Source organism: Urocitellus parryii, chromosome 16 (assembly GCF_045843805.1).
Source record: "Urocitellus parryii isolate mUroPar1 chromosome 16, mUroPar1.hap1, whole genome shotgun sequence".
In the NCBI taxonomy this organism is placed as follows: Eukaryota; Metazoa; Chordata; class Mammalia; order Rodentia; family Sciuridae; genus Urocitellus; species Urocitellus parryii.
In genome coordinates this window covers 9,699,193-9,713,213 of record NC_135546.1, presented here as the reverse complement: position 1 = coordinate 9,713,213, position 14,021 = coordinate 9,699,193, and the positions used below count along the sequence as shown (strand labels likewise).

General features: G+C 49.4%; 1 protein-coding gene across 1 annotated transcript in view; it reads right to left on the bottom strand.

The window, feature by feature from the left end:
• Nucleotides 1-14,021, bottom strand: part of Itpr1 (inositol 1,4,5-trisphosphate receptor type 1) — a 307,500-nt gene that overhangs the window by 87,689 nt on the left and 205,790 nt on the right. The window contains exon 43 of the mRNA XM_077793448.1: nucleotides 12,452-12,642. Within this exon, the coding sequence (XP_077649574.1) occupies nucleotides 12,452-12,642 (191 nt within the window). The remainder of the gene's footprint in view (nucleotides 1-12,451; nucleotides 12,643-14,021) is intronic.

Here is a 14,021-nt window from a genome sequence, read left to right as displayed (position 1 = left end):
AGCTCGGGATTCTGAGCTAACAGCTTCACCTCTCAGGTCCTGAATCCTCTTTAGCAAAAATAGGTCAGATCAGCACCAACCTCAAAAGGCCACCTAGAAGAGGACGTGAGCTCAGGTAGAGAACACTTCTTAGCCTGGCTCCTCAGATTCTGGAACCCATCATTAGGATCTGTAATTATGATTAAGAAGAGGAGGAAATGAGCCTAGGGAGGTGTCTCTGACCTTGCAAGGGTATTTCTCCAAATTGACATTATGTATTTATTTCCCCTGGGCTCACATTAACTTACTTCTCTCCCACTCCTGAAGAAGTCCCCTGTCAAAATGGTAACAAGCATTAAGACACATCTTCATGTTGACATTCAGGATGGATAAGGAGAGCTAAAGTAGCACTGACCTCACAGGGTCAGACTGCCTCCTCCTTCAGGGAGCACCCACCAAAGCCCATGTGCTGGGAAGTCAGATGGGGAATAATTCCAGAAGGAATTACAGTCTTGGGTAAGTAAGTGGGAGAGGGAAGATACACAACCCAAAAGTGACCAGAGCTGTTATTCACAAGCAATGACTATGTGTCAAGCACCAAGCTGAGCCAAGCTTTCTGCATATGATCTCACTGGGTTCCCAGAAGAAGCGACAGGATAGGAATGTGCACACTGATCAGTCACACGCAGGCTGAGCACCCTTCAGCCACCACTTGTAGAGACATCTCCAGGGCACTTGGAGATGAAGACAGTCTTGGACTTTGCCTGGTGTGGTTGGACCATCAAACCGGAGTGGAGAAGCTGTCACTACTATAGTTGGAAAAAAAAAATTAACAAAAAAAGCACTGTCCAGAGGTGGAGACCATTACCTCTGCCTCAGGGGGTCAGGAGGAAGTTTTAGGGAAGGAGACATTTCAACCAGGACTTGGGGAGCCTGCCAGGCAAAGGGGAAGCAAGCACGTCTCACTGGGATGCAGAGAGGCACCCCAGTGCATGGCCAGGCCTGGGATGGAAAGGAGGCAGACACAGTGGAAGGACCGAGTGGAGGGATTAAGTGCAGGAACCCAGGCAGTGCCAGATCCTGCAGGATGCCATGGATTTCACCAAGGTGGCAATGCATTCCATCCTCTAGGGAATGAGGTGGTCAGGCGTCCCTGGGGGGCCTCACTGACAACACTGATCAGAGAGAAACACCCAGAGGCAGTGGAGCTGAGGGAGTCTGTCTCAGTCTCCAGGTGAAAGGCCATCAGCCCCAGGACTCAGATGGCCCTATGCTGGCAAGTGATATGCAAGGTGGTCTAGAGGACACTCAGAAGCCACAGGGTCTCGTTCCCAATCCTGCCTCTTCCATCCCCGCCTGGGCTACTTCAGACATGATATTTACTTCACAGTGCTGATGCTCCCTGAATGCCCTAACCGGGTGCTGGGTGTCACACCACCGGAAGGCAGAATGGCACAGAATTGGTTCCTGGAGAGAAAGGTAGCTAGCTGGGGTGACCGGGGCCCACTGACAGAGACGTGGCACCAGAAGAGGCAATGAGCTGAGGAGAAGGGACACTGGGGTCAGGCCAACTTCAAAATTCACAGGTGGAGACAACCAACAGGGACTGGAACAGAAATCAAGAAAGTGGCAGAGAGGTGGGGCAGGAGCTAGATCTTTGGGAACTGCTGGCATGAATGTTATCTGGAAGGCTTGGGAGAAAATGAGATCACGAAGGAAGTATGCAGAGAAAAGCCAAAAGGGCTGCAGGTGAGATTCCCACGTTTCAGATATTTTAAGGGCATTTGCCTCAGGGAGCCTGGTGTTAACCACCGAGAAAACCTGTGTGGAGGCTCAGAAATAGAATGTGAGGCCACCAGGAAGTGACTAACCTTAAAATGAGATGCATTGGGTAGGACAGTGGGAAGGGCTCGCATATCACAAGCCTGGAATCTCAGGTATCTCAACTCTCAAGCTGCTTGTAGGATGATTCCCCGGAGGATGACGGGATGACCGCCTTGCCTGCCTCCCAATCCCTGTGGAAAGGCGGCAAGCAGGGGCGGGGGCACCGTGAAGGGAAAGGGAGGACCAACCTTAGGGAGGACACTGTCCTCTGAAAAATGAATCCCATCTGACCCACTCCACCCCCTCCCCCCCAAAAAAAAAAGAAAAGAAAAAGAAGAGATTTCTCTTTCCCTTAATCCCCACTTAGCTAAGTGACTGAGGACATGGCTCTCCTGAAGAATATTTACCTAAAACCTGTCATCACCATCTCCGGGATGGGGAAGACCATACACCAGAGGGGTAAAAGTTCTTTCCCTTAAGCAGCTTAATGTGGAGGCAATAAATTCAGCAAACCCAGGAGCTGGCAAATCCAGGATCTGAAGGACTAAATGGCAAATCTCTTAGGTGTCGTCAGCCACAGGGTTGCTGTCACAGCTGCCTAACTCTGTCCTTGAGGCACAAATGCAGCTGCAGATAATCCTCAAGGGCCAGCCCTGGCTATGTTCCAATAAAGCTTCATACAACTCAGTCACCGGCTGGATCTGGCCCTGGGGCCACCACTGCCCATCCCTGGACATGTCACAGATAGAGAGGACATAGTGGGGTCAGCTTGGCAGTTCCTAAGAGGTGTCCCATACTCAGAAGTCATTAGAGAAAGTTAGAAGGGGCTCAGAACTCTTGCTGGACCTGCAGGACAAGAAAGAGAGGGCGGGGGCTCAGTGGTAGAGCGCTTGCCTCGCACATGTGAGGCACTGGGTTTGATGCTCGGCACCACATAAAAAATGAATAAGACAAAATAGAGATATTGTATGTGGGACACCACCCATAAAGCTACTTGAGTGGTCTTTAAAGAAAAAAAGAAAGAAAAAGAAAACATGGTGAGCAACCTAGACCCAGTGTGGACCCAAGCACATAAAATGAAACGCCAGCTTAGTAGCTTAGTTTACTGCGGATGTTTTTTTTTTTTTCTTTTTTTTCCCCCCTCCCTGCTTCTTATTCAAATTTTGGAGACCACAGAAAACAAGAGGGCTCTTTTGAAGACATCTCCCCTTAGAAACTCCTTCCTGATTATAGGTTTCCCAGGAAGGCAGGAAGAATTAGAATTCTGCTTCCAAAGATCTCCTCCTCCCCCACAACTGCAGTCCTCAGGGAAGATGTACATCGAGGTCCCCTTCTGCTCATGTGGTTGGCTTGACACTCACGAAGGAAGAGAATAATACCAGGTTTCTAGTTGCTCTATGAATGCAAAAAGGGTGAATTTGTCCACCTCCAAGGGACAAAGGGACTGCGCTTCTCTAACCCAGGTGAAGCAGGCTGCTCACTGCTGCAGTAACATCCTTCCTTGAAATGCAAAACCGAGGGTCAGTAGGTTCAGGAGTCACTGCGTGTGTGCTGACACTTCAAGAGTCAACATTCATGACAACCAGGGCTGGGTTGAGCTGCTCAAGGCTGACGTGCCCAAGAACGGTAACTACTTTTGGAATTTGGAGCTTCTATCTCAAGACCTGGATTAGACCAATAATCCTAAAGAACTTGTTCAAGGACCCTCTGGTTTCCTGGGGATGGAGAAGATGGTAAAGTGCTTATGTCCAAAACACCAGAGGGACAGAGGGAAGGTACGGGGCCAGGGAGCCCTGGGCACCACAGAGAAGCCAGGGCACTGTCCTTCTGCCTTCTGCTTCATCCGGAAGGAACGCAGGTCTAAGCCACTTGTACTGAAGGCAACCAAGTTTCCCAACCCTCTGGGTCTCCAAACTCATTTAAAATATACAGACAACGGGATGGAGTTAGGGAAAATGAGTGTACAAACAACAGGAAAGACAGCATCCTGCAGGCTCACTGATGATAAGCCACTTCACAACACAAAACAAAAACCAGAAGTAGAATTTTTTTTTTTTTTTTTTTGGTACCAGGGACTGAACCTAGGGGCACTTAACCACTCATCCACATCCCCTGCCCTTTGTTATATTTTATTTAGAGATCTCACTAAGTTGCTAAGGCTGACTTTGAACTCAGGATCCTCCTGCCTCAGCCTCCAGAGCTGCTGGGATTACAGGCATGTGCCAACACACCAGCCAGAGTAGGATTTTTGACAGAAACAAATGTCATAAAATGAAGACTGCCTCTGAATAACAAAATATCTCTTATCAATAAAAAAAATAAGCACCATGGATCTTGGGTGTGCTGCAGGAGTTGGCACATGGGAAGTCCTCTCCGAGATCTCTTGTCCACTGGTCCAGGAGCCCCCTGAGGTAGGCGCTGCCACCAGCCTGCTCTCTAAGAACCAGGCAGGGAGAGGTCAAGGACTCTGCCCAGAGGCCTGGAGTAAACTGGGGGCAGAGGCAGGGACCTGGCCTTCCCACTCCACGGAACTTAGACCAGTAGCAGCCTCTCTGCAGGGTCCCCTGGGCCATTCAGTTGACCCCTAAGTTCTTTCATTACTCTTCTCAATCACCCTGTGATGGGAGGACCAGGTCTTTCTAACCCTCATTTTAGAGGATAAAGAGTTCCAAAGGGGTCCTGGGAATAGCCAGGGTCATCCGAGGCTGGCAGGACAGAGCAGGACAGGCCGGCGAGGGCCTTGCCTGGGAGGCCGAGGTCCTTTCCCCAGACTCCCAAGCTTCAGGCCACCATTTCTCAAAGGAGGGCCAGCACCCCGAGTGGGGCCCCCACACCCATCCTGGGGCAGACCCCTCCTGGCTTCCACGCAGGGGCTCATCCTCCAGGGGAGTCTGCAGGAGACGGCCAGCTGCCTCCCTCCCTCCTCATTGCCAGCAGCTCCCTAACCCCCGCATGCTGGGAAGAGAGCTGCCGACTCCCCTGCTGGCCAACTCCTTTCCCACATGGATAAAACCTGAGGTTAGAAAACACCACTCACACTGACTCATCTCTGACTTCCCTGCCAAAAACAACACCCATTTACGTAACTCGCTCACACACCAATCTTTTCCTCCTCCTCAGGGTGACCGCCCTGTCCAACCAAGGCCAATCTCCTCCCAAGCTGACCTTCCGCTGCCATAGAGGCAAATCAAACCACCCTCTCCACCCTCGTCTCCCTGCTCCGTGGGGTCAGGGGCAGCCCAACCCACGCGTCCCTCCCACGCTGGGCTCCGAGACGTAGCTCTTGGAAGGGGTGCGAGATGTCATCTCTAATACCAGCTCTTGGGCTGATTTCTTAAGTCAGTCTCAGAAAGCAAAAGAGTGATTGGGGGAAGGCCCCGGAGAACCAGGGATCCCTATCCCAGGACCCAATTTGCAGGCCAGCTTCCTGAAGGAGCGCCTCTCACATTTTCCATCTCTGGTTGCCTACGTGCAGAAAGGAAAACTCTGTTGGGGTGTGTCTGGAGCTTAGACCTTGGCAGAGAAAGAGCTGTGGGCAGCCACTCGATACATAAAATTCACTGAGCTTCTGTAAACCGGAAGCGAGTCGTCCAAGAAAAAATTAAAAAAATATGTACTCCCTCAGTCGGCTCTGAAGTCCTCCACAGCAGGGCTGGCTCACACATCTCACAACATCTGTATTTGCTTTGAAAAAGAAAAAAAAAAAAGCCACACATGTGCAACCACAGACTCTCCTCCTCTGGGTTCCAGGTAAGGACAGCACTGTCCTCCTGCAGGCAAGAGGAAGCAGGGGGAACTTCCCCCGGGTGCTGGTGGGAACATCTTAGGAGGAAGGAACAGAGAAATTGGCAGGGACTCGAAGGACGGATATAAAGTGCTGTGAGGCTTGCGGAGCCCTGTGTGTGCCAGAAATTAATTCATAAGCAAATGCTTATTTTATAGTTTCCCACTTGCTACAAAACATCAAGCAGAAAGGAAATATTTCTTCTGGGGGCTGGCAGGAAGGGGGTGGCATCACAGTGGGGACAAAGAATCAGGAAGCACGCTGGGAGATGAGCTTCATCCCACGGCTTGATAACTGTGTCCCTGTTTCCGGAGAAACCAAGGTCTCCTCCAAGCAGAGGGCTCAGTGTGACACCTGAGCCGCTTGGATGGCACCAAGTAGGAGGGTCTAGAGGTGAGATCCATCCTCAGATGTTCCCTCCATTAGAGAAGCTGGGGCAGGCAGAGAAGATGCTGGAAGCCTTGGAGGCACTGTCCCTAGGGGCCCATTCTGCCAGACTGGGAAACCACCTCCATTTGCCCTCCAGGCATCCCAGGGCTTTGGGTGGTGAGGGCAGAGATGACTGGGTTTCAGAAGAAGGGAGCAGACTGCAGGGAGGCTGAGCAAGCCCTGCTTCATCATTATTTTTGGTTTCCCACAAACTGAATCCTTCAGGTTCTGGGCAATGAGATTCACAATGTCTAAAGAGCTGTGTCCCAGGGACCTTACCCTTAAGACAGGACTGAATTTTTCACACACCTTCCAAAAGGGGACGATGAGTCAACACTTTTGCAAAGGAGGAAATGAACTTCCAAGGAAAACCAAACTCTTCAGTTCCCCTGACGATGGTGTCCCCCTACTCTGGAGCTGCAGCACCGTGCTGGGAGGCTTGAGGTACTCATGATGGGTGCTCCCTCAGTCACAATCAGCCCCCTTGCCACAGGGTGACAAGGAGACCCAATTGCCTCCCTCCTGCTCTGCATGTCCCCCTCACAACCTGAGGCCCAAGTGTGCTTCCCCACCCTTGAAACGGGACTCACCACCAGCTTTGAACCACACCATGCATGGGGCAGAAGTGACATTCTAGGAATTCCAAACCCGGGCCAAACTCGGGCTTTAAAGCGACTGAGCGCTTCCACTTCCTGTTTCTTGAAGCTCTGCTCTCAGAACCAGACTTCCATGCTCTAGGAAGCCCAAACCACACCAAGAATCAAGTCACAGCACCAAGTGCTCCCCTGGCTTTCCAGCTGGATAGAGCCCCGGCAGCCCTGGCCCAGCCACACAGAGCCTAAGAAACGCCCAGCTGAGCCCGAGCACAGGAATCACACTGTCATGGCTTAAGTTTTGAGGTGGTTTCTCAGATAACAAAAATGGACATGGTGGGTGGGGAGGAAAGAGGCTTAAGACCCCTGGGGTGGGGTCTTATCTAGTCAGTATCTCTAAGTCAAAGCTTCCTTAACTTCTCAACCACGAGGATGCTGCATGCCCAGCACATCTCACAGTGGCCCAGGGGCACTCAAATGAGCTGCCTTGAATACAAGGGCTTCCTAAATGGTAAACCACCAACAGAATGAAGCTGGCCACTAGTCCTATTGATCTTCTCTACTGAACTCTCCAACTCGGACTTCACCCCCTATGCCTCTGTCTCTGGAAGTGACAAGCTCTGACCCTTCCAGGAGGAGCCACACCATCCTCCTTTGTAGGGCACCTGCCACTCTTGCTCAGATCATGCTGAAGAATGAAGCCACAGAGTGATGGAGGAGTCTGGGATGTCAAGAGCCTTGGTTCAAATCTTAGCTCCGCTTTTTCCTGCTCATATCTACTGCCGGCAAATTCCTTAATTATTTTGAGTTTTGCTTTCCTCATCTATAAAAAGGGATCATCATGGATTCCACCTCTGAGGGAGACTGTAAGGATCAAATGAGATGCTCTATCCAACGCAGCTGCACTTAATTCTTACCACTTTATAAGCACTTAATGAATGTTGGTTATAATTACGTCCTCAAATTTTTACTTTTCTTTTTTTGGTACCAGGGACTGAACCCCTAGCCATTCAACCACATCCCCAGCCCTTTTTATTTTGAGACAAGGTCTCACGAGATTGCTTACAGCCTTGCTAAACTGCTGAGGCTGGCTTTGAACCTGCAATCCTCCTGCCTCAGCCTCCTGAGCCTCCTGAGCCTCTGGGATTACAGGGGTGTGCCACTACGCCCAGAAAACTTTTACTTTTCTTAATTTCTAAAACTATCATATGGTAATAATTGACTTTTTGGTTTTTGATTATATCAATTCTCACACCTGTGTAGATTTATGTGCTCCCCCTCCCCCCATCAAAAGGCAGACACACATCAAGTTCTCTCTCGACAGATACTTTTTGGTGATATTCCTTTATAGCTAAATTCTCCTCTTACCCCAAACCCTGGTGAGTGGTGTTCTGTTCTTTTTTCACTACACTCTTAGAACCACTGTGTGTCACTTCTTTCACTGAGCCTACTAATACTGCTTAGATACATCCAAATTACTGCATTTATCAACAATGTGCTCCTTTTTAATTGCTGGATAGTATTTTGCCACATGGCTATACTGTGGCTGACTTGCTGAATTATCACTTTTTAAAATAATTATTTCCATAAGCCAAGGAAGGATTCAGCTGTGCTTCACTCCTAGGTTCTAAGACTCCCTGGGGAAATTTTGATGATTGCTGAATAGTGTCCTGACTCAAAGCATGCAAGGGACCCAGAAGTCCACACATTCCTCATACTCGAAAGACATGGGAACCAATGCCCAGGGATAAATTGCCTAACCTCACACAAAACTGAATCTGAAAGCTGGTCTCTTTTTCTCCTGCCCATGGGAAACCAGGTCCTGGGAGGATTTCTTGCTAGACATATGCACCTTTTGCAGATGACACTTGGACAGGCAAGAGCTAATCCTGCCTGCCTGCCTCCTGGTGATTGCCCTTTCTGTCACCTGTCACTGGGAACACTGGGAGCCCACCCGACCAGAGGCCAGTTTCCCTTCCTGGGGCTGCGCACGTCATCACATCATGCAGAACAGGAAGTGATAATGTGCACGGAGTTCAGCTGGAGCAGCCCTGCCCTTAATGGATGACAGCACTTTAGCAATCATTAACAGCCACCGTTGCAGGCTGAGCCAAAGCCAGACTGGCCTCCCAGCTGCTCATTTACTACTTTGAACCAGCTTCGCTCCAGCAAGATGAAACTGTGAATCACCCTCCCTGGGGCTTCAGGGTTCCTGTCCTCAACTGGCCCCAGACACAACCCTAGTTCCACATTAATTTCTCAGAGAAAGAGAAGCCTGGGGCCAAGGGGAGCTCACAGAGTCAACTCCAGGCTGGAAGAAATTTTCCTACTAGGCACTCTGTCAGAACAGGGCCCCCAGAAGTCACAGTGGGTGCAGAGCCACGCCCTCCCATCCTGGCCCGGGGCCTGCGGACCACCACCCCAGGCCCCCCACTCCTGAGCACCGGTTCCCTGGAGGGATGGCAGCTCCACTTCCCAAGAGGCTGAACTCCTGCCGCTCCATTGAGGGGTTTCATCTGGATCCCAAGCAAGTGAGTCATGAATGTGTGAAAACATGAACTAATATTCATAATCACTGTACAAGATAAAGAACTCGAAGGAAAACCAGCTTCTGTGTGCCTCGCCATTGCCATCAGGGGTGCACTGTGGAAAACACAGCTTCTCACCGGAATCCCAGACTTCATCTCCCCAGCCAGCCCCAGCCCTGGCAGCCCTCAGCCCCATGAATCCTTCATCCATGGCGTCTCAGGCACCTACCCATCCCTGGGATGTGCAGCCTCCAGAGACCCTGGGACCTCTGACTCAACTGCCTGCCTCCCATTAGGTGCCACTTCAGTCAACATCCACTGGTGCCCAGGCTGGACCTCAGGAGGGAACATCATAGTGTCCCTGTCCCTCCTCCCTCCCCCATCGGTCCCAAGAAGCCCCAGGTTCTCTCTTCCTCCACCACAGTTTTCTGAAGTATCACTTAGGTGCAGCGAAGCACGCCAACTTCAAATGTACGTGCCATATGTCAACCTGGGTGCGCTGGTGCAACCGCCACTCAAACACATAGGTTGTGTTTCTAGCACCCGAGGAGCTCCCTCGTGTCCCTCCTAGAGAATGCCCTCTCCTGAGCTGTGGCCTGAGATTCATCTGGAGTTCAGGTTCTTATTACCTCTCCCCTAACTTACTAAGTAATTTCAATAGATAAATTTTATTGTGTATACTTAAGGTCTACAACATGCTATTATGAAATGCACACAGACAGTAAGAGGTTGCTATAGCAAAGCAAATTAACCATTCATCACAGCTACGTGTGTGTGTGTGTGTGTGTGTGTGTGTGTGTGTGACAACAGCAGTTAAAGTCTTCTCATTCAGAAAGAAGTCCACACCCGGTGTGACTTCATTACCCAGAGTCCTCACAGTGCTCATCAGATCTCTATACCTGTTGATCTCACACACCTGCCACTTGGCAAATTAAGTTTGCAATTACTGACTGCCTCCTTCTCGACCCTGGGTCCCTGAGCTGACCTGTGCTGTGCTGCTGGATTCCTGAGGTACAGCTCCGAGGCCCATGGAGGCTTCAGGGCACACACCTCCAGCCTCCATCCCTCAGCCCTTCCCCTCTCCTGCACATCGTCCCCTGGTTTCTCTGGGCCTTGTCTTTCATGGAGTGTGACCAAATCTCCCTGGGCTGCAAGCTCCAATCCCAGTTTCTGTCTCGCAGACCCATGGACTCCTCACCCGGGTGTTGCTGCTACCTCTTAGATGCACACTATCGATCCTACTCTGTGGCTCACACTACATAATGTGCCAGCCACAGTTTCCTGTGTCTATATGCACTCTCACATCCTTGCTGTTCCAGTTCTTGAGATAGCTTCTGGAACTCTGGAATTTCTCAAATTAGCTTTTTTAGAAATTGGGGAAGGGAGGAAATGACCTAGGATTTCTTATTTGGCCCAATATGGGGGCGGGGGAATCATCACCCACTATCAATAGTATTTCATCCATGTAAAGACTCCAGAGTGAAAAATGAACATTGCAGAGAGATAACCTCAAAATGAAAGGATCTGGCATTCCGTCAACACGCTGGCCTATGAAAAACCCACATTGCCCTAATTTTTTTACACTTGCTCTAAAGAAAATTCTCGTAGACCAACTGGTTCCAGGGCCTAAAGACCCCACTGCCCTGCACTCCCCAGTAGAGAGACACTGACACAGGAAACACTCAATGGGTGCTCAGTGCAGCTGCTCTGGGCACAGAAAACCATGGGGTTCACAGACAAGCTGCTTTTCAGCACTCCAACACGTGAACCCAACACCACGAGGTTGGTGGGGGGTGACACCCCAAAGACCAGGAGGACAGAGGACCTGGCCATTCTCAGTGGCAGAATCGAGAAGCAATCCCAATGTGTTATGTGTCCACATGACAACTCAAGATAAGCTGCAGGCTCTGTTGTTGGCACAGGTGACTGTCATTATCACTAATCTCAACCCTGCATGGTACATAATAACCAATCCTGAAGTGCTTATGGGGGTAAGTGGAGGCCAGAGGGCCAGGAGGTAGGGCCACCACTGCCAGCTATGCACGGCTGAAGAGTGAGCCAGGCTGAAAGCTCACCTGTGCTACACCCGCCGTGCCAGTGCCCTGGCCTGGGGTCCTTCTATCCCCTGGAGGAAACGCTCTTTTCTGATTTGCACAAAGAACCAAGATTCTAGTGACCCAGACCCTGGATTTCAATTCAAGGCTCACAATACCTCTGGTCAAATATACACATACACATACACACACACACACACACACACACACACGCACACACAAACATCCAGTGAATCCAGTGAACCCTTGTTCAGAGAGCCAACAAAGGATGCATGCAGAACAGGATGTTAAAAGTATTTAAGGGAACCACCTTAAATGACATTTCTAGTTCAACATGGAGGTGGGGCACACACAGCCACTCAGGAGGCTGAGGCAGGAGGATCACTGGAGCCCAGGAGCTCAGGGCCAGCCTGGGCAACACAAGGGACTCCCATATCTCCAAAAAAAAAAAAAAAAAGCCATTTTTTCTTAAAAGTTGTATTATTTACAATGTTATTAAAATTCATTAAATTGTCTCTTGAATGACTTCTACCAAGGTTCTAGCTTTAAACATTAATCTTTAATAAATATCACACCCAGTTAATAAAAACTCATCTACTCATATTTGATTATTCGGGTTCTTCCTTATTTGTTCCTATTAGTTTAAAATAGTTTTATTTAACTTTAGTGAAAAGGTAGAGAAATCTATACTAAGCAGCATCTGAAGTGTCTACAGATATAAAAACTAAATCTTCTTTTTTTTTTTGTACTAGGGATTGAACCAGTGCAGTGTTTAACCACTGAGTCACAGTCCAGCCCTTTTTGTTTTATTTTGAGACAGGGTCTCACCAAGTTGCTTATGGCCTTGCTAACTTGCAGATGCTGGCTTCCAACTTGCAATCCTCCTGCCTCAGCCTCCTGATCTGCTGGTATTACAGGCACTTGGCTAAAATTTAAATCTTCTATATAGTACACAGAGCCCAAACACTCTTTGGGTCATCTGGTGATGAACTCATCCCCATTGTTGGATGAAAACTATAAATAAAATTCATTTAACGGTTCATTCAACAATCCTGGGTCAGGTTTGTTTGTACACCCTCAGTGTTTTCTCAGTTCTCAAATGAAACTCATGTTTTGGAATGATAAGTGAAATGACGAAACATTCAAAGCGAGGTATCAACGTGGGCGGTCCCTCATACAAGGCCTGGCCCCTCCCAGGTAAGAGGCCCCAGAGGATGTTCCTCCCGCTCAGCAGACATGTTCCAACAGCTGCCTTCTTACCTGGATGGTGGTGTTGCCTCCTTCCAGAAGGGCGATGGCCAGGAGGATGCTTTCATGGAACACCCGGTCACTGGACGCATTCATGATGAGGTCGATGACCAGATTGGAGGCCCCCTCCTTGTCAAGGTGACACTGAACCTCGGCCAGGCTCATCTCACCCCTGCTCATGGAGCTGGATCCTGAACCTCCCCCTGAGAAGACAGAACATTGCTCTCACCAAACGAGACAGGGTAGTGAATGAACACTTCTGCACGCTCACGCTGCCGGACACATCAGACACTCACGCTTTCCCTGAACGAGCTCTCCTTACCCTCTCAACACCCCCTGAAGGAAGTGCTACTTACTAACACAGAGAGAAGAAGTGGGGTGCTCAAGGATGCCCATCCTCCAGTAAAGTGGCAGAGATGGTGCTGAACTCAGGTAAATAAGATGAAGGAAAAATGACATTTCCTTCAAAGTCCTCTAGCCAGGACTAGTCCATTAAAATATAATCACTTGGGGCAGAATTATCAAGTACTGGTTTAAGAGATGGACCACACTGACCCACTATGAAACACTCCTAAGGAAGCATGACTGTAATGATCATTGCAGCCCTCTTTCTCCAAACCCACCATAGCCCCAGACTCATCTGGTCCATTCTTTCACCATGGAGCCAAGCACTGGGGACAGGGAGAATGGGCTGCTGAACTGACAGAAAGACCATCCCTATCACATAATGGGCAACTTGGAAGCTCCGTTTTCATACAGCTTCAGACCAAATGGATACACCTAAGAAAATGAGCCTGTGCCATTCCTTGGAAAGGATTCTGCATGGTTGCAAAGTATTTAAGAACATGCCTTGTATGACCATGGGCAATGCCACAAATGTTAGTGCACATGGATAAAGGGGTTGATCAGAATCAGGAAGCAGAAAACTGTCCATCAGCCCTTCCCTGCTGAGGTCAAGTAAAATGCCCTTCCTTTGCACTGCTTGTCCAGTAGGTACAAGGTGGAAATGGCCTGCACTATCTTCTCTGCTACAGCTTCTTACAGCTGAATCTGTCTCCTCGAATTCCCCCATGATGCTTCCCAATGGCCTCACCTATTGTCAAAGGACCCTACTATAGAAGGTAAAGAGAAAACACTTTCAGATGTTGCCCAAGAAACTTGTGCATGAGAACGACATGGGATTTTAAGGTTTGAAAAGCTGAGCTCAGGGATGTGCCAAGAGAATCCCATCGTTCCCAAAGTGCACACAGCTCCAGGAACTGAGCAGATAAACTTGAAGTTCCAGCTGGTGAGGAATCCCCACTCCCTCCCTAGGGGCTGCTAGGATAAATGTATTCAACCTGAAGCACAAAGTATCTCTGTGCTTTGCTTGCCCCATCAAGGATCTGAAGCTTACTTAACAATCACCAGGCAATCAGACAACTCTCATTGGTGCTCTGGGCACTGAGCTCCCAGATCACCCCAAAACTCAAAACTATGTAGGACCCAGCATGGCATAAAAGTTTTTAAAAATTTTCACTTTGATTGTGCTTACGCTGATTTGGAACATCTTCAAAGATCTGCTCTTAAGCCCTTTTGAATA